At 41.4% G+C, this 27205-nt stretch overlaps 1 protein-coding gene across 7 annotated transcripts in view; it reads left to right on the top strand.

Annotated features, from left to right (window-relative positions):
• OSBPL1A (oxysterol binding protein like 1A) overlaps positions 1-23632 on the top strand; it is a gene marked incomplete at its 5' end in the record, with an annotated part of 81597 nt that extends 57965 nt beyond the window's left edge. For 6 of the 7 annotated variants that reach the window (XM_082480113.1, XM_082480115.1, XM_082480114.1 and 3 more), the window contains 13 exons: positions 824-980; positions 6018-6093; positions 7640-7774; positions 8109-8206; positions 8893-9075; positions 9579-9686; positions 9774-9863; positions 10105-10231; positions 13553-13669; positions 14464-14587; positions 16998-17088; positions 18027-18050; positions 21717-23632. In XM_082480113.1, coding sequence (XP_082336239.1) covers positions 824-980; positions 6018-6093; positions 7640-7774; positions 8109-8206; positions 8893-9075; positions 9579-9686; positions 9774-9863; positions 10105-10231; positions 13553-13669; positions 14464-14587; positions 16998-17088; positions 18027-18050; positions 21717-21819 — 1433 coding nt within the window. In that variant the 3' untranslated portion in view covers positions 21820-23632. The remainder of the gene's footprint in view (positions 1-823; positions 981-6017; positions 6094-7639; positions 7775-8108; positions 8207-8892; positions 9076-9578; positions 9687-9773; positions 9864-10104; positions 10232-13552; positions 13670-14463; positions 14588-16997; positions 17089-18026; positions 18051-21716) is intronic. The other variant, XM_082480116.1, reaches the window with a different exon arrangement.
• Positions 23633-27205: the final 3573 nt, after the last annotated feature.

Below are 27205 nucleotides of genomic sequence, written 5' to 3'. Positions count from 1 at the left end.
TTAAGCTGTTTACCATTCAGTGTTGTACCTGGTTTCTGATAAAGGGATTCCAAAATGACAGAAATTGGTGCATCTTTGCTTGTCTTGAGCTGTTCCCTTGCTTCCTGGAACTTGCAGTTGGTACTTTCTGATTTAGAGCAAGACTGTCTCTTCTCCGGAGCTGGTCAAGCACTACCTGACCAAAACACTGGTTAGAAATAAGGTGGTGTCGTTTATGTTGATTTTAGTTTTAGATGTGATGTGGATTGTACTATTAACCTACCTTCCAGAGTACAAAGTTTATCTTATTGATTGGTGAGCTTATCATTTAGACTTTATTGGGACCTACGTGGCTAATGTAATCCACTGCATACGATGCCTCCTTCTGTTCTTTGACACTTGTTCAGTAAGTTGGGAAGTAAAGGTTGCCAAACAGTACCGACTGTCTGAGAATTTAGATCAAACTGAAATCTTACATAGAAGGAGTCGTCAGTACTTGAATGTTGAGGTAACTGTTATGTAGTTAGGTAAGATACTGGCATCTATGTCACACTGGCACTCGTCCTAAGCAAGTTGTAGTAGCTGCAATTGAGTAAAAATGTCAGAACTTGGCTCTGTTTGATAGAGGATTTTTAATGGACTGTCCTTGCTTATCACGCGATCTCTTTATATCTAGCAGAGCTGCAGTGGTCTGTGGCAGTGCTAGTTACTTACCAAATGGATGCTGTCATCAGGACACAGTAGCCTACTTAGGTTTCAGTTTTGTACAAAGAGGGAAGATCTGTTAGTAACTGAAGTCTAGCACAGGCAGTAGATTCATTAACATGCACTTGCTCTTTTGCAGATTCAGAATCTGAAAAGTCATTAAGTGGGTTTGAAACAACAACAGCCTACTCATTAGAAGACAGCATGGATTCAAAAGATACAATAACTTCAAGCATGTCTGAAGAAAAGGTTTGTGGCAGTGGAGAGTCGCTGTCTAATGGAATCAAAAAACACAGGTAGGATGTTGCCTATTCTTAAGGTATTATAATATGCTTTAGTGGTGAGTAAAAGACCACAGGAATCTCTGTAAAGCTAACTGAAAACTTTTAAAACTTTGGGGACAATTGACAAGTAGTTGATTGTGCTATGATTTTATACAGACTATTTTTCCAAGGCTGGTGTGCTCCTTTGCATCTTGTTTCTTGATAATTAAATCTGAAGAAGTAAAAAAAAAAATAAAATAAAATAATGTGCTATGTGAAAGTGGACATGCTTGTTTTTTAATAGATCTTATTTAAATCTATGTGGATTTTAATTCCTTCATGTATATTTAATGACCTATTCCTCCTATTGCCTCTTTAATTTCCAGTCATTTGATCCTTCTATTGGTATCAGGAATGAATGAAAAATATTGCTAGCCTGGCATCAGAAACTCAAATGTGAACAAAGGGAGTCTTATTCTAAAAGTCTCATCCATGTTTTATGTGCTTATTTTGTGTTGTCAAATGATCCATTTTTGTTTGTTTCCTTGCTGATAAAGGAGGACAATAGGTCTGGAGTTAATGAGATGTAATAGACACCACTGTTCTCGAGTTTCAGTGAAGGGGCAATGTAATGTTTGTGCTACAGATCAAGCCAGACTCCCGTGTGTTTCAAAAAGTCTACTTTGGAAGTGTTCTGGATGTGCAGAATGATGATGGGGGGACACCAGATTTCTGTAAAAACAGGAAATTAATATTTAATTTTACAGGAACAAGCAAAATATTCTTAGTTACTTGGTCTCTTAAATAGTTAAATTGCGGTGATGTGGTAATGTCAAAGACCTGATGTTTCAAGGTACAATCTCTGCAAGTACATCCCTCCCATACTAGGCAAAGATGAAGGCACATGAGGACTTGGGTGGAGTAACGGGGTGGTTTGGCAAGGTAACCTAAAGCAGCTGACAAAGCATGTTGCTCTGCACTCATGTGTTGTTAGCAAGGGTGGTATTTATGGCCTTGGCTAAGTGCCTTTCCTAATTAGAGCAGGAAGTTCAAGGGTGGGGGGGAAGCACTAGGTGAAGGCGGAGATTTGAATTGCATTCATTGCCTTGGAAACAATGAGGAGAAACGAGGCGATTTGTGATCACCATGAAAATTGATGCATGTTGACATGCATTGTCTTGAAGAGTTTTAACAGGAATTGATCTTCTGTTTACTATAAAAAAGAAATAACTTGGCAAGTTTCCATAACACTGCACTGTGTTGTCAGAACTGTATGGAACAGGTGACTGGAGCAGGATTTAAGATCTGCTGTTTTTATAAGGGAGAATGGAAAGTAATGAACAAGTACCTCTGTGTAAATTGTTTCTCTGAGCTTTATGACTTTAGTAGTAAAGAGAGTATAGGATATTAGAGTAAAACAAGTGCATAAATTGGCTGGCTAATAACTTACTGCTAAAGAAAAGTGGAAACATCTGTTTTGCATATAGATAAGAATGTATCATCATATTTTATGTGACTAAATGGCTATAGAGCACATTATAGGTTGAGCTGTGATGTCAAGCTGGCGCCGTGGTTATGCATTGGGATTTGTCTCCAAATATATTGATGCAAACTATTTCTCCCCAGAGCTCAGCCAATTTAGATTTTACCTCCAAGAGAACCTTCTCAGGGGATGGGAGTTGTTTGGTGTTTCTACGCTGTTTGTGGCAATGATGTTTGGCCTGGTACAGGATCAGTTTGATATGACTTCAGAACTGTGTTGCCTACCTGGAGCTGCTGGCTCCAGTTTGTGTGCCTCTTGGGTTTTGGGGCTAGTTAAGAGGGCGTGTGGTCATATATGCATTGTCTGTGATGCCACCTGTGTCCCTTTCAGAGCAGAAGCCTTAACTACTTGATGCTCTGCAAAGTGAGGGGGTCAGAATGTTGTGACAGCATTTCAGTTGATCCTTACACCTTTTGGTTTGCTATAACTTTTTTGTTTAACTTCTGTTTCTGTTAACCACATGGAAACAAGTCACTTAGTGAATAGACCAGATTAATTTCTTTTGCTTAAAATCTTGGCTTACCCTCCTGTAGTCCCTCAGGTGAATAGAGGACCTGCAGCTGTATTTGGGTTGCACGTGAGAGTACATAACACTGTTTAGCAGTCAGTATAAATAAGACTTTATTTCCTACGTTCATCTAGAAAACTTGAGTTCTAATCTGCCTCTCTTATTTGAGTGGTGGGAGTTTTGCACAGGGAAGTGGAGGTGAGGGTTTTTTTGGGGGGGGTAGGGAGCGTGTTTCGGTTTTGGAGATGTAGGAATAAATCTGTTGGTTCCAAAGAATTTAAAGTGTTGAGATGTACATATATAGATAGGTGAAGCCACTGCCACTTATAATGTTGTCTTGTTCTGATTCTTTTATTGTAGTTTGTGTGCTACTGATTGTTCATGGAGTGTTTGAAAGAACGTGGGTGACGTGACTCCTTGTAGTTTAGGTTGATTTGGGAGTGGACTTAATTTTTGAAAAAAAATTGGGGAGAGGATTTGAGAGATAGGAGAATAGTACATTAAGTAACCTGGAAGGATTCAAATCACAGGGAAATTTTTAATCTGAGACAAACTTAAAAAAACAAACAAACAAAAAAACAACAACAACAAAAAAAAAAAAAACAAAACACAAAAACCCCAAACAAATAAATAATCCAAACAAACAAAAAAAAAAAAAAGCCCAACCAACCAAAACCCCCAAAAACCCTTGCACAAAAATATTCTGTAATACCTGCCAACATTTGACATCTGTTTGTCACTGCTGTTTTCCTCTTATCGCTGAGTTTTTGTAGTCAGCTTTCCCTTTGCCCCCCGCCACTGGGGGCCTTTCAGAATGCAAATGTGTTTGTGTTTATCTTTTTGGGACCCAGGAGGTTCTTCAGTCAGGTTTACATGAAGACCAAGCTAAATGTGCCTTTTTCACACCATCTTCCCCACGAGATTCCTGTAGTAGTTGATCTACTATAGATAATGCTTTGGACAAGTGTTTTTGTTTAAGTGAATGATCTTAAATGCATCTTATCTGTTCTACTGCACAGAAATTCTTGCAGATGTTTTTGTCACTTAAAGCTCTAAAATTAACTTCCTGAGTTGTTTCTAAAATTGACATCTGGAAGGAAATTTTTGCATTCACAAATGTTTCCCTTAATCACAGGGAGTGGGTCAAGGTTAATAGGCCTCAAGTCTTGGCAGTCTGTCATTTTTCTGCATGTCCCTACTTGTCCCTGGGATCTTTTTTGGTGGCTTAAAACTGCTTTGTTTCTTCAGTATATGGTGAAAAGAACCGACTCCCATATCAGGTTTGAATGATATATATAGATATATAAGAAATATGGATGAATGGCTGAAACTGAATGCCAATTTTCAAGTAATTAAACAAATTGAATGGAAGAACAGGTTAACTTTAATGAAAATTTAAGTTTTAATATGTAAGGAAAGCAATACTTGTGTATACTTCAGCAAACAAAGCACATGAGTGTATTTTACATGCAGAAGGGCTTACTTAAAGACAAATACCCACTCTGCTAACTGCCTTCATTGGAGACTACACAGGAAAAAAAAAAAATAAACACTACAAATGAAGATAAGACTGAATACTTGGTTGACACTGTCCTCTCCTGGACATTTGTATCAAAGCATCCACAGAATTATTTTATACTTAGTATTATTCAAGATATCTGTTTCACAAAGTATTTTTGTGTCAGTGGAGAATCCGAATTAGGGAGTGAGTGATATCATGTTGGTCAAATAAAATAAATCCTCCTGCCCACTCCTCTCCTCCATGGGAGCTGAGTAAAGCAAGTCAGTGTTAGGCTGCTAGCTGCTTGCTAACAGAACATAGTTTGGTACTGTAAGGAGTTCAGGCATATGACTGGGTTTTTGATTGGATGGGGCTTCTTATATTTTAAGGAGCATTTTTTGGTTTTGTTGTTTCTGAAGACTTTAGCATCAACTCTGAAAGGCGTTTCAGTAGCAGGTAAGTATCGGAGATAACACAGTGAGTAGGGCTTCTGAAACTAACAACTTAGCCTGAATAGTTTGTTTGTTTGTTTGTTTCCTCTTGGTAATGTTTCTGTTTATCAGAAAAGCAGGGTGGAGGAGGCAGCTACAGCCTGTTCACACTCTCTAAAACAGATACTGCTTCAGCTACTCTGAGGGGAGACAAGACCTTCTTGATTAAGAGGGCAACACAATCATTTAGGCAGAGTTAACCAAACTTTGAAACTCAAATAGTTCATGCAGTTTGAGTGAGCTCTAGGTAATTCTTACCTATTAAGAATTTTCCTCATTGGTAATAGCTTCATGATCCAAATGTGAATTTTAGTGGTGTTGTGGACAAAGGGATCTATATTTATGCCTTTCTATAGGTAAATTGGATTAATAGTTGAGCTGGTCAGTAGCGATAAGAAAACTGAACAAAATCTGTGCCTGATTTCTCATAAAGCTGAGAAGTACAAGCTGTATTACAGAGCCTAAATGTTGGTCTTGAAAGTATATTTTTCTTCAGGATATGTCAGCCCCCTGTAGAACAGACTGCTGCGCCTTCTGTTCTTTAACAATGATGCTTTTTCTGTTGTTCCTAGGGGCCGATTTTAATATAGGCAATAAATGTCATGACCCTTCATTGTCAGTATATAGGTGACTAGCAAAAAACCCCCACTGTTTAACCCTCAGATCTGTTCAGACATAGTGACTGTACCAACGTACCTACTCAGCAAGAACTTACTTTCTCTCAAAGACACAACTAAATATCTTAACGGTGCCATGGTGAAAACACTGTTCTGATAGCTGATGTAGAAATTGTCTTCCATTGCTGTTACACAGAATGAAGGGAGTGATTTTGCTTTTGGAGAAATTCAGGTTTCTGTGCAGGCAAAACAGTTCAAATGCTGCAAAGTAGCATTGACGTTGCTACTTGGGTTTTAATTTAAAAATTGGAAAACTGTTACTTTCAAAAAAGAGTATTTGGGTTTCTTAGTCATGGTTAATAACGGAAAACTGTTCTTACTTCTGCTTTTTTCCCTTTTCCTTTCTGCAGAACAAGCTTGCCATCTCCAATGTTTTCCAGAAATGACTTCAGCATCTGGAGTATCTTAAGAAAATGCATTGGAATGGTAGGTAATCAGAAATCAGAAAGATAAAAGATGTGAACTGATTGTTTCATTTGAGGCTCAAATGAAAACTTATTGGAGAGAGGGATTTTTTTTTTTTTAAATGTGCTGCTTTTGCTTTATTTGCTTTCACAACTAGAAAAAGTAAGACTTGGTCAGAGAAATACTCCTTCAGCAAAAGCATTTTATCTTGACTTTAACCCTTAAAGTACTTTGTGGTAGCAAAAATTTTTTACTTTGTGAAGAAACAAAACAACAAAAAAACCCAACAGCTACTTTGGCTCTTTTCCCTTCCCCTTAGTATCTCAGTCTTTCCCCCCCCCCCATGGTGTTACTGTCCATATGGTGGCCAGAGCAGAAGTTAGCTGATTGACACATAATCTGCTTCCAGCTAAGGGTGAATTGAGAAGAGTTCTCTCCATTAGATCTTGCAATAGGCTGAAAGTATTTACTGCTGATAAACCCCTGTCAGCCTGTAACAGTAGCCTACAGAAGGAAATGTATGTGTTTAGTCACTGCTGTTTTCTCCTCCTCCCCTTGCTGTAGTTAGAAACAGCACCAGGCGAGGAGATGTGGGAATGCTGGGGAACGCCTGTATCAGCAGCTCCCAGTCTCGTGAGTTGTTGTGAAGCATCTGTGGCTTCTCTCAGTGGCTTTAGCAGAAAAGTATTATAACTTTAAAATACAAAGAGCAGATTGAAAGCCTGTCTTGCATAAGGTGTGTTCAGGAAAAAAAATAATCCATAAAGGTCTTAATTCTACTTTGCAGAAATTGCTGCACAAGAAGTTGCGTTTTGAGGCGGGGCGGTGGGGAACTTGGAGTGGATTGTACCGAGGTGTCTGCCAAAGCTGTTAGTGCTAGATGCAGGTTAAGAACAGTGCTGTTTACTGCATACATTGCCAGTGGTCATACTATATGCTTTTAATTTGCTCCTGCAGGCAGTTTAAAACATTGCTGTGTTATGCATTCAGAGGGCATGCTTTTTAAATATTGGAAAGAGAATAAACAGCATCAAAACTGTAGGACTTCTCTTAATTTTTTTATCCCTGTTACAAAAATTCTTTTTTTTTCTCCAGAGCACAGAATCCCTGTTTTTACTCCTGTGCTGTCATGTTTCTCTGTCCTTTCTCATCCTCCTCCACCCTGCCTGCCCACCTGCCTCTAAAAAAGATAATGTTTAAGTAATTAGATGGCCTATATCTATTTTAAGAGTAATAAATAACTTAGTCTTTAAAAGGGTTGTTAATACTTCATTTCACTGTTTCATCTCACCTTTTTAATGCATTTGTTGATGGGAAGTTTGTTTGTTTGATGTTTGGTTTCCTTTTTATTTTAAAAGAAGCCTATCTGTGATGACGTTAAGGCTAATCAGGCTCATAAGGGATCTGCAGGGTTTTTTCCTTTCAGCATTAGCAGAGCCAGGTCAAGCACGTTGCATTAGCACTAAGAGCATCATTTATTTTTGTAATAAGCCAATTACACTTGGGTTACTTCAGGTCAGCATATCTAATCATTTGTTTTTTAACACAAATTTCATTTGTGCATCAGGAGTTGTCGAAGATCACAATGCCGGTTATATTCAATGAGCCACTGAGCTTCCTACAACGACTTACAGAGTATATGGAACATACATACCTCATCCACAAAGCCAGCTCACTTTCCAGCACAACTGAGCGAATGCAGGTACTTTGGGAGTGATAATTAGTGGTAGCTCTTGATGAATGCGTTGGGATTTTTTTTTTCTTCATAGTCTCATTATAGGAGAAACTCCTGAAATTTGTTGTATATTGGATTCTCTTATTCATGAACCAGTTTTGCTTATCTGGGAAAATATTTTGCTTTTCCGAAGGCTTGCTTTTTTAGCCTTTTGATGAAAACTGCTTATTCCCCTGCGTTGTAAACAGAACTTTGATAAGCTATTTCAGAAGAATCATTCTGTAATACCATAACTGCTTTTGATACTTGTTAAAGAGTAAAATCGAGGAGATTAACTGTGTACTCTTACTCTTTTGAATAGTGTGTTGCTGCATTTGCTGTGTCTGCTGTAGCCTCGCAGTGGGAACGTACAGGGAAGCCATTCAACCCATTGCTTGGAGAGACATATGAATTGATCAGGTAATGAACAGAATATGCACTGAAGAGTGGAGTAATTTGGGTTCTGTGTAACATGTTTCATTAGACTTGTCAGGTGGCTTGCAGACTGCTCTTCGGCTCGTAAGATTCCGCCTGGTCTCCTAGCAGCTGCTGGAGGTGCTTTCAGTGTGTGTTGGTGTTCAGCAATGCACCTTCCAGTGAAGGGAAACCACTTAACTTTTCAACTCAGAGCAGGGAAATTAAATTTGCTAGGTTTAAAAGCAAGTTTTACTTAAAAAAATGACTTTTTTTTCTGAAATTTTCTGGATTAAAAGATGGATGGTACATAAGGGAGATACTAGAATTGTCATATTCATTATATGAGTGTCCAGAATACAAATAGGCACTGTTAGTCTATTAGTGTGCAGCTATGCTTAGGGCAGATTTTTTTCTCAGGTGAGGTTTTGGCCTATGTTTATGCAGAAGTTGGAAGAACAAGGTCACTATCAAAAGTAAACATATTGGCTGATCAGATTTGGTAGTTCTTACTTTTTTAGATTATGTCCTCAGGTCTTAGAATGAGGATGTTCTATGTGTTTTGGGTTATCCTGGGGTTTTAACTTACTCTTGCACTGGGCCCAACTATCTGTTTCACCCTTGGGAAAAGAACTGTAACTTCTCGACACTTGATATGTCGATACATGCCTTTGGTTATCTTTATTTTGCAGAGATGATCTTGGATTTAGACTTCTCTCAGAGCAAGTTAGCCATCACCCACCAATCAGTGCTTTCTATGCTGAAGGTTTAAATAATGATTTTGTATTTCATGGATCAATTTATCCTAAACTCAAATTCTGGGGCAAGAGCGTGGAAGCAGAACCAAAAGGCACAATGACTTTGGAGCTTCTTGAGTAAGTTGATAAATAACAATTGCATAGGTACAGTGCCCTCATCCATGATGACTAGCATGCATTAAAGCCTCATGGCTTAGGAATGGACATGTCTAACACCCCCATCCCAATGTTTGATGGGAAATTACTTTGCGGGAGGAGGGGATGAGGAGAGGAGAAACGATGGCAGTTCCTTTCATAATATACTGTATATACTAATACTAGCAGCAGGTGGGGCTTGAGTCTGTATGTTCTGTGTATGCCTGGGCATCAGTCCTACTAAGACTAGCATGCTTCGGTCCTGTTGGCTTTCCTCGTGTCATTCAGTGCTAACAGTGACTGAACTAAAGTGCCTGTTTTAAGGAATTGATACAATCAGTAGCAATAGGTTAATAAACTTCTTGGGTTTCCTGACATTGCCGTGTCCATTTCAAGACTTGGTGCCATTTATAGATGATGGCGTGTTGCAGGAGTGACATCCAGTACAAAGATACAGCATTTTAATTTTTATTCCTGTTCCTTAGACACAATGAAGCCTATACATGGACAAATCCTACGTGCTGTGTGCATAACATTATTGTAGGCAAACTTTGGATTGAGCAGTATGGAAACGTGGAAATAACTAACCATAAGTAAGTTAAGAATGTGAGTGCTTTCACTTGCTGCACATTTGAAAAGGAAAAGCATTTGGAAGTAACTCCCTCTTTTTCTGCCTTTAGAACTGGTGAGAAATGTGTACTAAGCTTCAAGCCCTGTGGCCTCTTTGGGAAGGAGTTGCACAAAGTTGAAGGCTACATTCAGGACAAAAGGTAACAGCTTCATTCCTAATAGGTATCAAATTGCTGCCCTCTGTTTCTGATGGGAGCTATAGAATGGAATGCCTTTAATACGGTCTGTCAAGGACATTAATCTGCAACAGCAAGGTTATGAATTGTGCAACACCAATAACAGAGTTTTAAGAGTCGCGCTCAAATTCCTCTTTCAAATATTTTTGTCTGAAATGATGAAATGTCTTTAAGCTTCTTTGTAAACTTGGTCTCTTTTTGACAGCAAAAAGAAACTTTGTGCACTGTATGGGAAATGGACTGAGTGTTTGTACAGTGTTGACCCAGCTACATTTGAAGCTTACAAAAAAAATGACAAGAAAAACGCAGAAGAGAAGAAAAGCAGTAAGCAGGTATTAGTCACATAAAGAGGTGATATCTCAAAAGCATGATAAGACAGCTAAATATTTTAGCAGCATTTAAGAGCATTAAGATTTCTTCTCACTTATTTTCTCTTTCCTAGTAGCATACAAAACAGATTGGATGAGTACCAGCATTAAGGGATAAAATGCTTGTTCTCTCAAGGATTTGTATTCAAACTTCCCCAAACTTGGAATGATCTAAATACTGTGTGGTTTGTTACCTACCTCTTCCTCCCAAATCATGTGGAGGAAATAGCATGTACATTAGTTGGACCATGGTTCTGATCGTGTATGATAACATTTATTTTCTAATAGGAGGCTTTGTACTCCTAGAGCCAGGACAGACTATTTTCTCATCTTGTGATAGAACATCGTATTTTCCAGCTTTTACAAGGAATTTTTGAATTGCTTTCTATTGAATTTTCACAACCATAGAAATGCTTGCTTTTTTTTTTCCTCCACAGTTGCATTGTGGGAGATGCATTGTGCATCTGCCAGAAAAAGAAAAAAAAAAAAAAACACACAAAAAAAAAAAAAACAACCAAAAAAACCCAAACCAATTCTTAATTCTTCTAGGTTTCTGGTTAGCAGTATCTTTTTTCTTTAAAGTGAATGGTGATGGTGACAACATACAGCTTGATGAGGAACAGCCACGCACGTGGCTTAAAACAGGGGTGGTTCTTTGGTGACTGAAGCCAGATTTTTTGTTGGTTTGGGCGTTGGTAGTTTTTATACTTAAGAAAAAAGAGACAGAGAACTCTGAAAGCTGTTCTGTGCAGGTTCAGATTGCTGCTGTATCTGAGATTGCTCCAGTGCTTGTCATCAGGAGAACGCTAAAGCACTGGGGATTACTGCTTCTCTTAGAGTCTGACCTTGTGAGCTCTAGGGAGAAGGAGCAAAGGAAAACATACCCTGTGTCTTTGTTCAGCTACCACTTTGCATTTTCCAACAATGCCTAAGATGACCTTTGCTTTTCTCCTCAAAAATGAAGATTCCTATTGCATAAAGCTCAAGCTGCAATGTTGCTCTGACTCTAGAAAAAGCATGGTTTTTTTCCTACTCATTGAACAGAACTGTTTCTTTGTAGAAAACTGAAAGCTTTGTAGTGCACACTGTGAATCAAGTAGCCTTTGAATATGTATTCCCACTGCCCCCTTGTGTTTGAGGATTTGATATTGCTTATGGTTTCTGAGCATCTAGGTGAGCCAAGTGTCTTGTATAATGTCTGGATGCGGTTTGTACCTTCATGGTAGTGAAGGATTCATTCAAGCATGAAAGTACATAGCCTTTCAAACTACTTCTAATTAGAGTGTTCAGATTTAGTTGTTTTACAGCTACTCTTTCATGCTCTCTTGCTACTAATGAAGAATCACTTCTGTCTCCCTTTAGGGGACCTGCTTGGGTGATAGTCCTTTTGTAAATTGCCCCAGATTTTCCCCCAAATCCCTTTGATTTTTATAGGGATAAAACTTAAGGAAAAATAATTTTGGAGGGAGCTAGGCAAGCCTTCATGTATGCAAAGGTGATATTTTATCAACATCAGAAGAGTTATAGTAGACCTGGGGTTAGACCAGGATGATTCTGCTCTGAATGAATTAGAGCTTTTTTTTATTCAAGATGAAGCATTTTATGCAGAACTTTCAGTGTAAATATATGAGAGAGAGCATAATGTAAGGCAACAGCAACTGCCCTGACACATGCCTGATTTGCAGACACCAGAGATCTTGCTTTGGCGAAGTCTGTTACTACCCTCCTAGCAGTATACTGAGAGGCTGAGTAGTGCTGAGCAGAAAATATGGATCATTATGGCAAGAGCACATGACAATCCACTTTTTACCTAGTTCTTTGTGATTCTTATGACATTTTTAAGATTATGTATCCAGCAAGGCACAAATTGCAGTGTGGTGTAGCCTTTCTATAAAAGCTGATTTGGAGTTTGACAGTCTGGTATTGAACTGTCTGTATTTTGATCTAAGGATATCTTTCTAACCTGTTCTGTTTGAAATTCCCAATTTCTGAAAGCTTGATCCTTCCCTTTAAAGAATGGCAGGTTGCCAGCACAGTTCAGATGTAATGAACTAAAAGCCCTGTTTATCTTAATAGCTGGGGGACTGAACCTGGTCTGCGTGTTGTTCTGGTTACTTTGCAACCTGTTTGTTATGAAAAGCACTGTACCCGAGCGCTCAACAGTGAAACAGAATCCTTAATACTTCCTCATTTTCTTGGAGACATAACACATGAATCATGCCAGAGGACAACTGAGTCCAGTTTGGGTACTGACTTTTCTTGTGGTAAATCAGTCTATATTATCTGACATAACCATCAGAGAGCAAAGCTCATTAGCAGCAGGATTAAAGCTGTTGGCATGTAGCTAATGTATTTAAGGCATTAGTTGCCTTTAAGTTCAGCTTTACTGTCCAGTGGTCTCTGAAATGTGCTGCTGGTTTTAGCTGTCATAGCACACCCAAGTTTTCTTGGGAGAGCCATGTTTATTGTCTAGCTGGCTTTAGTTCAGTATTGTAACGTATGCTTGTGTGATGGAATTAGTGTCAACAGCGTTGGACCCCAGCCGCTTTACAGCAGTGCGCAGAAAGGGTGATGGTTTAGAACTACTTCAGGTCACACTGTGAGCACTGGTTATTTTCTACTGCTCTAGTAACCCTGGGTGGAGTTTTTCCCTTTCTGGGAAAACCATTTCACAGTGCTGGTGCTGGAGCTGCCTCAGGCTGTGTATGTCAGCCTTCACAGGATACCCCTCCCAGAAGAAGTAGCTTATCTAGGATATTCATTTAACGTTTGCAGTTTGCCATTTCAGTCGTATGTGGTGGTCAATGGACAGGAAGGTTCCTCTGAGCAAAGAACAGTAGTGTAGAGCTTTCTGTTGTGCACAAACTGAAGACAGAATTTGCATTATGTGCTGGTGCTTCTTTGATGTGGAAGGATGAGGAATGTGGGACTTCTACCACTTTAATGAAGCAGTAGTGGAGTTAAATATCAGGCATGGAAATGCTGAGGAAACAAGACATCTCTGTCCTGTCTGACATGATATTTCCTAAAGCTTGAATATCCAGATTATATCTACGAAGATGTCAATGCAAGAAACTGTTGGCAGGTTTCCCATGGGAGGGAACTAGGAGTATGTATTATGTAAATGCTGTTATTGTTCTTAACAAGCATTTAGAAAAGTGTCTTTGTTGCTTAAATTATTTTGGTCAAGGAAATAATTTTATGTAAGTTCCAGTGTTGGAATGAGTGAGTGTAAATGGTTTATGACTCCAAAGAACTCCTCTTTTCTTTGTGTACTACCTTTAGGTGGGCAATACTGAGGAACCAGATGAAATGCCATTGCCAGATTCTGAGGGCGTGTATGTTATTCCTGGAAGTGTTTTGCTGTGGAAGATAACTCCAAGACCTCCAAATTCAGCGCAGGTGAGCTCTGCTTTTGCTTATTGACAGTGTGTGCTATCCTGTTATTCTGCGTGTTCGATGCAAAGCAAATCCATTTGTTGTCTTTTTCATTAACAAGTCTGGATTTGCCTGTTTATTGCAACAGACTTTCCCACTACAGTTGTAGCTCTGTAATGTGGGGTCAGAGGGACAACTGCCACAGGCATAGGTCCAGAGTTAGTGGAATTTCTGTGGAAAACGGGATGCTTCATGTAACTAGCGGTATGGGGGATTTCCCCACCTCTTCTCTCCACCCTGCTCCCCACACTGAGGCACCTACCTTGTGAGAAATCTCATCTGAAGACCTTTATTATAGGACAAACACTTCCTAGGAGATGCTTGCAAGGCCTCCGTAGCATGAGTTGGTGTGTGAAGGGATGTGGAGCTGGAGAGCCAATGGGCGGAGTACAAGAGTATGCGTGCAACTGGAAAGACAAAGAATTAGAACAAGAAAAGGTGGCCCTCATTGGGTTAATCAAGGGGGGAGCGTCTCTAGAGAGATAGGGAAAATACCAGTAGGACTGGAAAAAGAAGATAAGAGAGAAATAGTGCACTGAGTAATTGGATGCTGGCCTGGTTAAACAGAATCACCAAGGATCACCTACGCTCTACCTACCAGTGCAATTTTGCGGGTACCTTGAGTATTCCTATCTTGAGTGATTAAATAATGAAAAGGCACTTGGATGTTTGTTTTCAGACAGCAGCTTTCTTGTGTATTAAGACTAGCAGCTAGAGACATCATAAAGTCACCTTTTATCTTTGTCTCTGAATTTCAGATGTATAATTTTACTAGCTTTGCTATGGCTTTGAATGAGTTAGATAAAGAAATGGAGAGTGTCATTCCCAAAACCGACTGCCGGCTGCGACCAGATATCAGAGCCATGGAAAATGGAGAAATAGGTAACTTCAGTTATTGGCAAAGGTGTTTTTATTTTTTTGTTAAAACTGAACAACTGGGAAAAAAAAATATTCCACATTCAAGTTGTTAGATGAACTGTTAGAGTAAGTAGCTGCCCATAAAGATACATTCCTTCATGCTACAGGACAGTAACTCTTTAATGCAGGCTTCTGCAGGTTGTGGTATGCTTCTAGTGAAAGGTACGTCACCCACCTGTACTGGGGCTGGTTGGGATGGAGTTAATTTTCTTCATAGCAGCCCATATACAGTGCTGTGTTTTAGACTGGTGACAAAAGCAGGATTGATAACACATCAATGTTTCAGCTATTGCTGAACAAGACTTGCATGGTGTTAAGGTCCTCTCTGGGGTGGGCAAGAAGCTGGGAGGTGACACAGCCAGGACAGCTGACCCAGAGTGACCAAAGAGATACTCCATAATGTATAACATCATGCTCAGCAGTAAGTTGGGTTTGTCAGGGAAGTAGCTGTTGCTTGGAGACTGGCTGGATACAGGTCTACTGGTGGAAGGTAGTGATTGCCTTTGCATCACTTTTTCCTCCTTTATTCTTTCCCTTCGCTTATTAAACTGTCTTTCCTTTTTTCTTGCTTTTGCTCTTTGATTCCCTCCCCTAATCCACCGGGGTAGATGGGAGCGAACAAGTATCTTGTGAGTGCGTAGTTCCTGGCCAGGAACCCACCACACCACCTACTTGTTTATGTTCTTCCGTATAAGCAAGAATCTTAAACTCCATCATGCAATACTTTTTATTTAGCTTTAGGTCCTCTGCTGTGCTCTGTAGTCAAGCCCTGTACTTGGAAACTAGTCGAAGCAGAAAATCTCTGAGCATTGAAAGGGAGTATTTGTGAACTTTTCAGTTCTCCGTTTCCAGCAGCCTGATGCAAAAGGAGTATTTTGATGTGCCAATTCTGAGAAATGCACTATTTAAGTGAAACTGTAATGCCAGAAAATACGCTTGATGCAAAATTCTTCACTGGGAGTTGAACGCTTCTGTTGTCCTAAAATAGTGAATTAGAAATGCATTATGAAACTTTCAGTGAGTAGAAATTGTGCGCTTTTTAGAAACCTCATATATTGTTACTGTAGATGCCATAGAGTGAAAAGTGTCTTTTAGTCTTCTGACGTGTGACTTGTTAAATACTTTGATAATGGTGTGGAACAGCCTCCCCCTAGCCCTCTTTTGCTCCCTTTTCTTTAGCACTTTTGCATATTAAAGCAGGGTGGCCAGCTTTGTAGACTAAAAGCATTGGGACCTCTTGCTTTCTCTGGGTTGCTAAGTGGTTGGGGTAAGTCATGAAACTTCTGGTTCAGTTTCACCTATGTAATAATAATGCAGTGACTGTGACTATTTCTGATAAATGGTCTGAGATCTAGGTATGAAAAGCAGTGACACAGGCATAATACAGTGCAGCTGTGCTTGTGTGGCTTTTTTGTCAGAAGCTGATAACTGCTTCTCTGAGGCTTCTAAAAAAGCAGATCAGTGAATTCCCACAACCAGTCTTCCCTTTCTGCATGATTCTTCTGTGGCCAGCAGATTAGACATGCTTGGTTCATAGCATTCCTAGTAATCTGTCTAAACTTGAAGTGCAAATAACTACGTTGTTAGCAACAGACCATATTCCTGAACTATACTAACAGCATAAAGTTTGTCTAGCAGATAGACTGGTAATATGCAGTGTGTTGGTAGCTGGCAGGGTAACTGGGAATGGCTGATAGTCTTCCAAAAGTGATTCTCCAACTACTTCTAAGATGTTTATGAAATGCTTTTTGAGGATTCAAATATGAAAGAGATCACCTTTAACCTAATGTATTTCTTGGTCTGACTTACTCCTCAGACCCTCTGACCATCCTTTCTGCCAAACAGAAGTTCTACTTGTTTAGGACCATGACCCATGCTGCCTTAGTGCATTAACACAAAAATGGAGGGATGCTGCAGAGAGACAATTCTTTGTGGTTTGGGAATTAATATTCCAAACCACTTTTGATTAGGAACTAAGCACTAGTAACAACTTACTCCAAACCTTAACAAGAAGCAGGTGGCCAGATTTCTGAAATCAGTTTCACTACTGAAATAAATTCTGGGTATGCCACCTCCTCTAGCTCTCATTTGCTGTCACATAAACACATTTTCAGTGTCCTCCGACCGTGGATAAACATGTATTTAGCAGTCTTAAAGACTGGAATCCCATTGGCTGATCTTGTGCTACAGCTGCCCTGGCTTTGCTCTTAAACTAAGCCCAGAAGCTCTACTGTGTTATGTAGAGGGCTTTTTAAATGGACAACTTTTACTCCTTCCCCTATTTATTTGCTGGGTCAGATGGAGTAATGTCTCTGTCTTATATTACACTTCAACGTCTTCTATATTTTTATTTGTGTATTTTTATTCCTTCAAGATCTAGCTAGTGAAGAAAAGAAGAGGCTAGAAGAAAAACAAAGGACTGCCCGCAAAAATCGTTCAAAGTCAGAGGAAGACTGGAAGACAAGGTTAGTGTTGTTGCCTCTGTGTGTGTACTTATAGAAAGGTTTAGAACATTCAGGTTAACTGCCCGTCCACGCTGGTGATGTGCAGCGTTGTGTCAGCATGAAGAGCTGACATCATCATCAGGTTTGGTGATGCCACTGTTGTATTTGCAGACTTGGTCCCTCCAGGCTGTAGTGCTTCCAGAAAGAAGTGTCAGGCTTGGTCTCAGTTCCTTCCCTCTCACTGCTTGCACACCCACAATCAAATGCAAACCACATTGTCTTTTCTGAGCAGCTCTTGCTTCTGACATGAAAAAGATGTTGCCACTGATAGCTGCCTGTAAGGACTGTTGTCACTGATTAATTTATAATTGCCTCAAATTTTCATGCTTAACCAAAGAGAGGAGGAAATGCTTCCTCTGGTGAACCTGATAGCTTATTGCCCATGACTTCTCGGAACAGTTGCTGTGTGCTGGCAATATTGTATTCCCACTGCATATGGTTATTCTCAAAGTTGGCAAAACGACTGTATTGCCCAGATACCCAAATCATTTTCTCCTTTCTGAGAGAGGGTTGCTAACTACAAAAGTTACAAGAGCTAAGGGAAAAGTTGGCTTACAAGGGATCTGCCAGGATGTTGTTGGTTTTGGTTTTTTTACTATGAGAGGGGTCAGTTGGGAGCTCTTACACACAAGCTAAGCAGAAACTGGGAAAACATGACCAAATTAATCTAGTTTGACCAGACAGGGTCTACTTAAATATGTAGTAATAAATTGGTGGTCTCTTCATGGGGAAAAAAAATAATGGTAGGGCTAAACTCTCTAAAAGTAAGCAAGCTTCATCTCTTCCCTATTAACTAGCTATTAATACACCCAGACACTGTGGATTAAATAGCTTTAAAATGTCTGTTTGTAACTATAAATCACTTTTTTCTTTTTTTTTTTTTTTTTTTTCAAATGAAGTCACCCATCATCCCAGAGTCCCAGGTTTGGATGTGTCTGCCTTTGTCTTTTCCCTGTGCCTGCTCTCCTGAAGTGTTTGGGTTTGTTTGCCCTGAAACTGGTGGAAAATAACATCTTTGTAATGCTTCCGAGTAAATGTGTTGAGTGCTGGACAGCCTTGCACCTCCCTCTTCCTTTCCTGAATTTGGAGTGGTTCTAATTCTCACCAAGTGTTTTCAAAGCAAGGGATGGTTACATTGTGTTCTTCCAGTTGCCTGAAGTATCTTAAGTTATAGCTCAAAGCACCTGAGGTTGGTATGGAAATCAGGGAATTTCCAGGGGGCAACTCAGGGCAGTGTTTTTTGGGGTGTATAGTTAGTGCAGACACCATTCACAAGGTTCTTCAGTTGCTGTTGTACAGGTACTGTAGACCTGCTCAGCACTTGCCTGGGACATCCTTTAAGAACTCTTTGTTTTCCAGGATGTTTCTAAAGCTTTGGCAGAAAATTCCTAGTGTCTGATCTCTTTAGTAGGAATGCCTAGTGTGACTTCCTCCAAAGGATGAAGGTGAAAAATGTAGGAAGAGTTGTGCTTTTGGGGGAAAAAATGGATACTGTGAAGGGAAACTCTCCTACCTGTTCCCAGAAGGTCAACTGTAGGTCTTAATCTGCAGTGTAATGTAAACTCTGGTATGAACTACTGCAATTTCCTCGCCACAGAAAAGCAGGCTTCTTACGTTGTCTAGCAGAGTTCCTCCCTCGTAAGCCAGTTCTCCAAAGTGCCCAGTGAATTTTTTTTTTTTTTTTTAATTATTTTGAATCCATTTTAGAAGTGGGCTCTTGGTGTTTCTGAAGAAGTGATTCATGTTGAACACTTAATGTTTTAGAGACTGTCTTAAGTCTTGAGTAAAAGACTAGTTCAGTTCTGAAACACAGCAGTGGTCTGTTGCTTTTGATGAAAATCAGTCCATCCCTTCCCCTGTCACTTACCTGGCTAGATTATCTGATTGCTTTGGGTCTCCTGTGTGTCTCAAACTTAGTTCTTCCCATCACCTTTCCCCTTCCTACTGAAGCAGGTGGTCACTGGAGGAGGGGGACATTGTCCTGACCTGTACAAGTGTGGAGGACACACTAGTGAGGTATTGGGTGGTAGAATTCCTTAATCTGAGAGATGAAGTAACTGTACTTTTATAGCCCTTTGTCTCAGCAAATGCCTGGCTTTGTGCTCTGGAATGAGCTGCTGTTGCCTGTGAAGGAGGAGGTGAACTAGATACATGCACACACACTGGTTACGTCGGAATAGCTGGCTCATCCTGTGCAGAGGTGGTGCAGTAGTGAACCATGTACAGTACTGGGGTGAATGACTTCTATCTTCTGTTGACTTCAGTTCACTTAACCAGGACAACAGCAGAACCACTGAAGTGTTGAACTGTTCAGTTTACCACCATGAAGACGGTACAAGGCATTTCTTCCAATACATATCTCGAATCTTTTGAGCCAAGCAAGATTTGCCTATTAGCTGCCCTGCTTTGTAACATGGCACTGCAACACTGGTGGCCTTTATGCTTTTGCTTTTTAAAGAGATCAAGTCGTATTTGGTCCAAATGTGCTTTAAATTTGTTCTAAAACCTTATAGTATCCTAGAAGGGAAGAGCTGAGTTAAAATGGGCTGCATTGCACACGCATGACTTAAATGAGTGTGTTTGCAGTGAGGCATATAAAACAAGAACTGGCTTTTGTGGCCAGTGAGGAGGTGAAAGGAAGCTGTGGAGTGTATTAACTACAAAACCAGCTTCTAGCAAGCTGACTTGTGCCATAAACATGGCTTGGCAAAATACAACAAGAAGTTAAAGTGCTAGAGGTCTAGTGCTGTGCAGAGTGTGCTGTGGAGGCAGAAGATTGAGTAGGTGGCCCCAGACAGAAAGCGGTGTTCAGTTACAGGCTGCAGGATTATAGAATCACAGAATGGTTTAGGTTGGAAGGGGCCTTAAAGATCATCTAGTTCCAACCTCCCTGCTATAGGCAGGGATACCTCCCACTACATCAGGTTGCTCAAAGCCCCATCCAGCCTGGCCTTGAACACTTCCAGGGATGGGGCATCCACAGCTTCTCTGGGCAACCTGTTCCAGTGCCTCACCACCCTCACAGTGAAAAATTTCTCCATAGTATCTAATCTAAATCTCCCCTCTTCTAGTTTAAAACCATTCCCGCAGTTTAAAACCATTCCCCCTTGTCCTATCACTACATGCCCTTGTAAAAAGTCCTTCCCCAGCTCTCCTGTAGGCCCCCTTCAGGTACTGGAAGGCTGCTATAAGGTCTCCCCAGAGCCTTCTCTTCTCCCCACTGAACAACTCCAACTCTCTCAGCCTGTCTTCACAGGAGAGGTGCTCCAGCCCTCTGATCATCTTTGTGGCCCTCCTCTGGACCTGCTCCAACAGGTCCCTGTCCTTCTTATGTTGGGGTCTCACCAGAGCAGAGTAGAGGGGAAGAATCACCTCCATTGTCCTGTTGGCCATGCTTCTCCTGATGCAGCCTAGGATACGGTTGGCTATCTGGGCTGTGATCATGCATTGCTGGCTCATGTTGAGCTTCTCATCAGTTAGCACCCCAGGTCCTTCTCCTTAGGGCTGTTCTCAATCCATTCCCGCCAAGCCTGTATTTGTGCTTGGGATTGCGCCGGCCCAGATGTAGGACCTTGCACTTTGGCCTGGGTGGCCCACCTCTCCAGCCTGTCCAGGTCCCTCTGGATGGCATCCCTCCCCTCTAGCGTATCTACCTCGCCACACAGCTTGGTTATCATCGGCAAAATTGCCAGAAAAGGGGGGTGGAAGAGGAGGAATAAGGACAAACTTCTGTGCCATGGTGATTTGACAGGGTTGTAGTCACCACTGGGGGATGCTTGCCAGTAGTATGGCCTTGTAAGTGCACCTTATTTTACAGACAAGATGTTCCCCCACTAAAAGGTTACATACATATGCATGTGTGCGTGTGCATACACAGTGCCTCCAGGTGTAGGTAGGAGGGGAGCGGCAAGAAGGAAAGAAAGACGGTGCTAAACTTCAGTGATTCTAGCAACAACCAGCTTAGCAAAAGCTTGCAAGTAACTTCATGCAGATGGAATCAGCTTTGTGGCCATTGAGCTTAGGTCCCCAGCGCTAACAGCGTAATGCAACACAGCTGGGTTGTATTAAGCCAGGACTTTTTCTGCAGCCTGCGGGTGATATTTCATCTACAAGGAGGGTAACTGGCACACTTGTTCTGAGTGCATTGCAAAACAGGGCCTTAAAAAACAAGGGGAAATCTAGATCCCAGGGAAATAATGTTTCTTCTGTTTTCAGGACTGCAGTGCTTGTGGTGTTCACGTGTCTTGCAAAAACTGTTACTGCTTATGCATGTCAAAATGATTGTTCACAACTGCTTTGAAGAAAAACTCTACCTGTTTTTTTTTTTGTGATAGTCTTGACTGCTTCAACTGACAAAATACTGGTGTCAGTGATTTCACCTAGGAGGCATTTAAGTGGTGTGGCAAATGGGGAGATCTAGCCACTGAAGATGCCTTTAAATTCAATTACGAATTTACAACCAAGAGGGCTCCTGCAATCACAATAATTACTTTGAACAATAAACTGCTGAAGATGCAGCAAAGCAGTTCTGAACTTCCATAAAAGTGTGTGTTAATAGCTTCACTAACAGGCTCTATGTTTCCTTGCAGGTGGTTCCACCAAGGCCCCAATCCCTATACTGGTACGCAGGACTGGCTTTATTCTGGCAACTACTGGGACAGAAACTACTTTAACTTGCCTGATATTTATTAAAATGCAATAAGGAGTCCATGACTGATACAAATAAGTCTTAATCTGTTTTAATGTCTTCCCTTGTTTTACTTATCTCCTGAAATAACTGACATATTATCAAACAAAATATTAAGTGTTTCCACATTAAATCTGGTGGTACACAATCTGCAGTCCCATAAGTAGGAGAATAATTTTTCTGGCTGATGGTGGGTCCTGCGTGGACAAAGTCAGTCACCATGGTTTTGAGCTGCCGTGTTTGCTGAATACACCTATATTAGGTTGTGGTGTATGAGGAATAGAACACCTTCGGCTGTTCTGTGAATACTTTCTTTCGTAGATAACATTGGCACAAGTAAAACTGGTTTTATTTATTGTGACATGAGAATGTTTAAAAGCACACACAGTAATTGCAATATTCTGTTCTTAAATGAAGAAGGGTGTGTCACTTCTGTAAAGATGTAATTTTTCATAAAGTGACTTTTCTTTTACTAAAGTAACTCCCTTAAAGCCTGAGCTCTGGTCAGAGATTGCAGAAGCATTCCTTTCTCTGGAGCATTAATGCAGTTGTTCAAGCTGGTAACATTACTCAGAGGTATTTATTCAATGTTTTGTGCAGTGTGTTTTGAATTTTGCTCTCCTATTTTGTTACCAACCTTATGGTTTAAGGAATTAAGAGCCATTTCAATATCTACAGATTTGATTTGAACTGCACACTAGTAACAGGTTTTAAAAGAATCTGTTTCATACACTAGAAGTTATGGTGCCCAGCACCACTGCAAAAAAGCAAGAACCTAATCAGTCCAGGACCCGGTGGAACATGGTGGGGGGGACAGGACCTGTGTCTGTACTGTGCAAACTCCCTGGGAGGAAGTCTTGTGCATTTCAAAGGTAGTACAGCACCTCAGTGAGGCCTCCTGTGCACAGCTGCTTTACCCCTTTTCAGTGGGGTGCATTCAATCTTCAAGTGTAAGTTTATATTGAACTGTGTACAGAGCTTCTAGAGGGCAAGCTGCTCTTTGTACAATATTTTAACTGCTGTCTGGAGGTTAGTGTTAATTGAATAATTTAATTGCTACTAAATAAAGGCTTCAAAACTTCTTGCATCTAGTCTAAAGTGAGTGGTGTTGGACAGTGCTGACCCTTTCCAAGCAAGCCTACTCCAAAAGCTGCTGCAGTGAAGTTGCAGAGTGTGCTTCCATGTGCTTCGGGGACCTTTTTGCCCCTAAAGTCTGCTTATAGGGGTGGGGATGGCTGGGGAACCGAGAGCTTTCTCCTTGAATATGCAGCGAGGCTGCAGCTCTGGCCTTGAGGGTGGACTACTGAAACTGTGAATAAGGCAATGAGATGCTTTCCAATTTTATTCTGGGCACTACTAGAATTACCCAGGTAGTGATGCTGAGACACATTTGCATAGATAAGGGAAAGGCCTTTTCTTTGGCAGGGGCCCTTACAGTGATGTGTAGATGCAGAAATTAAACACCACTGTCTCTTGGAAGTCTCATCTCTGCACTCAAACCTGTACTCTGGCCAGCATTTCTTGAAGTCTGTCTTAATTCCAGTGCAACTTCAAGTGGGATTCTGAGCTACATAGAAACAGTCTAGCTGTTGGGTCAGTGCTTCAGCATTGAACATGCAATGCTAGGAAAAAAAAAAAAAAAAACAAACAGTTAGTGCCTGCCTGCCTGCCTGCCCAGGTTCAAGAGGGGGGAATATCTACACAACTTTAACTTTTCTTTGTTTTGAGCAACTTCTGTTTCATAAGAACAGATATTTTTTTTTCTAGACCTGTACTTCAAGAGCCCGGTGTATTTAAGTGACCGTACCTGTAGTTGTGACCCCTCTAAAGCAAAATAAAAGTACTGTTTCTTAACCCCTTCCTTGATGCGTATCCTCAGCTGTCCTCCTCAATAAACCTGTAGCTTGACTGAGTTGACCATTCCACCTCTAGTGGAAAGTATCACTGTCCTCTTGCTCCTGCCATTTGTGTACAGTTCCTTCCTAGAGTATAACCCCAGCAGTATAGACTACACCTGGTTACACTGAACTAACTTTGTCTCCATACGGCTGGGGCTTATGCATATACCATGTTCCTACACTGAAGAACAATGAAACAGCTGCACGGATGTGTCTCAGTGGTTGTAATTCACACAAAGTTAACATTCAGGATGTTATGCTGTGCTAGGAAAGTATAAAATGCATGGGAATGCAGTTCTAATTCCTGGCTTTTTTGAAACACATGCACTAAGTTATTTGATTTATTACAATGTAAACTCCATTCCTCCTGAACTCTTCCTGAAGTCCATACAGCCTCTCTTCTCACCCTGTTTAAAAAAATAAAATGAACTCAGTAGAAAGTGTGCAGCAACAACTACTTTAATTGCTACCTGAATGCAGTCTAAGGTGAGGGTATTTTGCCACATTCTGATTATTACGCAAATGCTAAAAGTTCAGCCTGCAAGCATAAAGATGTGTATAAATGTCAGATTAAAAACTTGGTTACTTACTTCAGACTAAAACCAGAGCAAGACTAGTACTACTAATTGCAAAGTGTAACAACCAGAGGAAGGTGTTGGGGCTCTTATGTACGACAAGTAGTTTAACTGCTGGTCTTAAACCTTATTTTATTTTGAAAAGGGTTAAATTAAGCTTTTAGTAGTAAAATCCAAACACTAGCATCTCCCTGTCTGAGACCTATGCAAGAGGCAAGCTTACACTTCTTCATGAGAACAGGGCCTGATGTAATGGTTATCTATCCCACAGTACCATAACTTTCTCCAAAAGCATTTATACCTGCGTGCTTATCCCCAGCTGGTGAGCCTTTCTTTGGAGACATCACATCATCCAGAGGGATGGCAACTAAGAAAACATTGGGTGTGCATGGCTCAGCCCCAGTTTCCTCTGCAGGATTAGAACTGGGGTTTGTCATGTCTGTTTTCTCATCAGCTGGCCTGGCGACTGGCACTGGGACTGTAACGAATCTCCTCCTGGCACCTGCATCTCGCTGAGCAAAGACAGCACAGCCAGGAACAGGTTTCCAGTCCTGCGCATTCTGAACATTAGAGCCCACTAAAATGAAAGGTGGAGCATTTCCCCTCGTGCTGTCATCTTGCATCACGTAAACTGGAGCAGCTACTTGTGCCAGCTGACCACAATGTTGATCTTCCCCCCTGGAAAGACGGAGGGTTGCCTGGGAATAAGGAACACCAGCTCCAGCAGGAGGAAGGGATGGTGGTGGGTTTTGGCCTTGTCTCAAGTCAGTTAGGCAATAGAGGGTCCACACATTAGAATGTGGTGGTGGCTGTCCTGCTTCACTTGATGCCATGGCTACAAAGATAAAAGTGAGAGTGCTGGTATCAGGAGCAGTGAATTCCAGTCATACTGTAAATCGTTACATCTAAACCAAACATACCTACAGTTGGTGACAGCAAACACATTAGAGAAGGGAGCTGGGAGAGCAAACAAAAACCTTCTGGTATGTGGCTGACAAACACCTGCAGCCTAAAAAAAGTTAAACTGTTCATGGCCGGAGCTCTGGCTCTGCTTATGGCCAGGCCCTTCTGGGTCAGGATTTGTCTGGTATTTCTGAAACTGAAATTTGTCAAACTCCCCTAAAAGTATGTTTTGGGTTTGTTTTTTTTTTTTTTTTAAGAAAAGAAAGAGCCAATGTGAATTTACAGATCTGCCTAAGATCAGCTCCCCTCTGCCAAATGCTTTGCTGAGACCTCACAGCTGTACTATTGCTGGGGCCTGGGACAGGGCTTGGACAGATTCTGCAGTACCAGGGAGACTCAGGGCAGGGGACCTCCACCCTGGAAGGTTTGTCCAGCTGGGCAAGAGTGGAGCTGGGCACATGTCACCACAGGGAAGAGATGCTGGTGAGGCCCTCACCAGCATAAGACAAGCACCAGGTCTCTTCCTGTTTGTGGAACTGATGCCCAGTGCTTAGCCCACTCGGCCCAGCTGCAGAAACCCACCACGCTCAAGACAGCACAGGCAACCACCACCATTTTTTCCTAAATGGAAAACCTCCTAGGTCAGTGCTGAAATACGAGATCTTTCAGGGGAGGAGTCAAAACTAGGGCTCCAACTGGTCACCTCCCTTCAGCCACAGGGCACGTGTATTACATCGTAGGACCCTAGCACCCGCTTCAGAAAATATGGCTCGTTTTGAGCAAGACCATTTGGCATCAACGGGCACTCTCCTGTCACTCTTATCTGTGTATTTGCCCGCAGGAGTCCTGCCCAGAGCTAGCCACATCTCTGGGAACAGATGGCAGGGAGATCTAACACATGTGCACTGGGGCCAAGCAGACCGTGTTGGGGCAGTAGTTTCTCAGAAATCATCTCTACCCTGTGTCACACTGACATCGGTGCTTTTCCGTTTAATGGCCACTGACGAAGCTGTAGAGCTGGAAGATGAAACAGGAAAATGACACACAGTCTCAAACCTTCTTACCTGACAAGACATACACTTGCTCAGCTGATTCCACTTGTGCTGTAGATTCCATACTCTCAGGATGGCATACTAAATCATCAGCATATGGACCTAAGGTTGTAGCACTTGAGCCCTGGCCTGCATTTAAAGGCTGATCAATCTTTACCAGATAGGCTGTTTGGTCTACAAAGGGAACGATTATTTTCTGTGGAAACTGCTCAACATAAGGTGGAACCTCTGCACCCATAATCAGCTTATCATCCGAGCAGAGCCATAGAACCTCAATGGTTGAGGTAACCTCAGCTTTGTCGCAGGAAGGCACAGCCTGCAATGGATCTTTAGGAGCAGGTGATGGTGGTGGTGAAAGAGGTAATGGTTCTTCCCACAAGGGGACAGAGGAAGCTTGACTTACATCATTTGTTGAAACATCAGCCTGGCTGTCTGAGGGCCCTAGTTCTCCAGCTATGGAGGACTGACTTTGCATTGCTGGTTGTGACCTAACAGCCTCTACAGAAGCCTCAGCTGCTGGGACAGCAGAAACATCTTCAGCAGCACCTTCTACTGGTGTAAATTCATTCTCTGAGCTCTGAGAGTCTTCGTGAAGAGTCTGCACACTGGTTGCCACATCCCTCACAGCATAAACAGAGTCACTGTTACCTAGCACGTGGGCAGCAAGCTGTGTGGACTCAGCAGGGACATACACCAGTTCAGGTCCCTCAGGGGATGAAGCTCTATCAGATCCAGGGGGGGTTTTGCTTTCTGCAATGGAACTGGCAATTGATGGGTGCTGAGTTACTTTGGAGCTGTATTGAATATCAGGTTCTTCAAGGAGCTGGTCTTCCCCTGTGTCAGTACACTTGTCCTTTTGTTTGGGCTCCACAGAAAACAAAGTATCTGTGTACTCTGATGTCTTCTCTTTCAGTCCTTCATTCCCATTTTCTGCAAGGTAAAAAGTACTTAACAGCAATACAT

Source organism: Vanellus vanellus (assembly GCF_965231255.1).
Source record: "Vanellus vanellus genome assembly, chromosome: 2".
Lineage (NCBI taxonomy): Eukaryota > Metazoa > Chordata > Aves > Charadriiformes > Charadriidae > Vanellus > Vanellus vanellus.
Note: the sequence above shows the minus strand (reverse complement) of the source record. Positions and strands in the feature narration are given on the sequence as shown.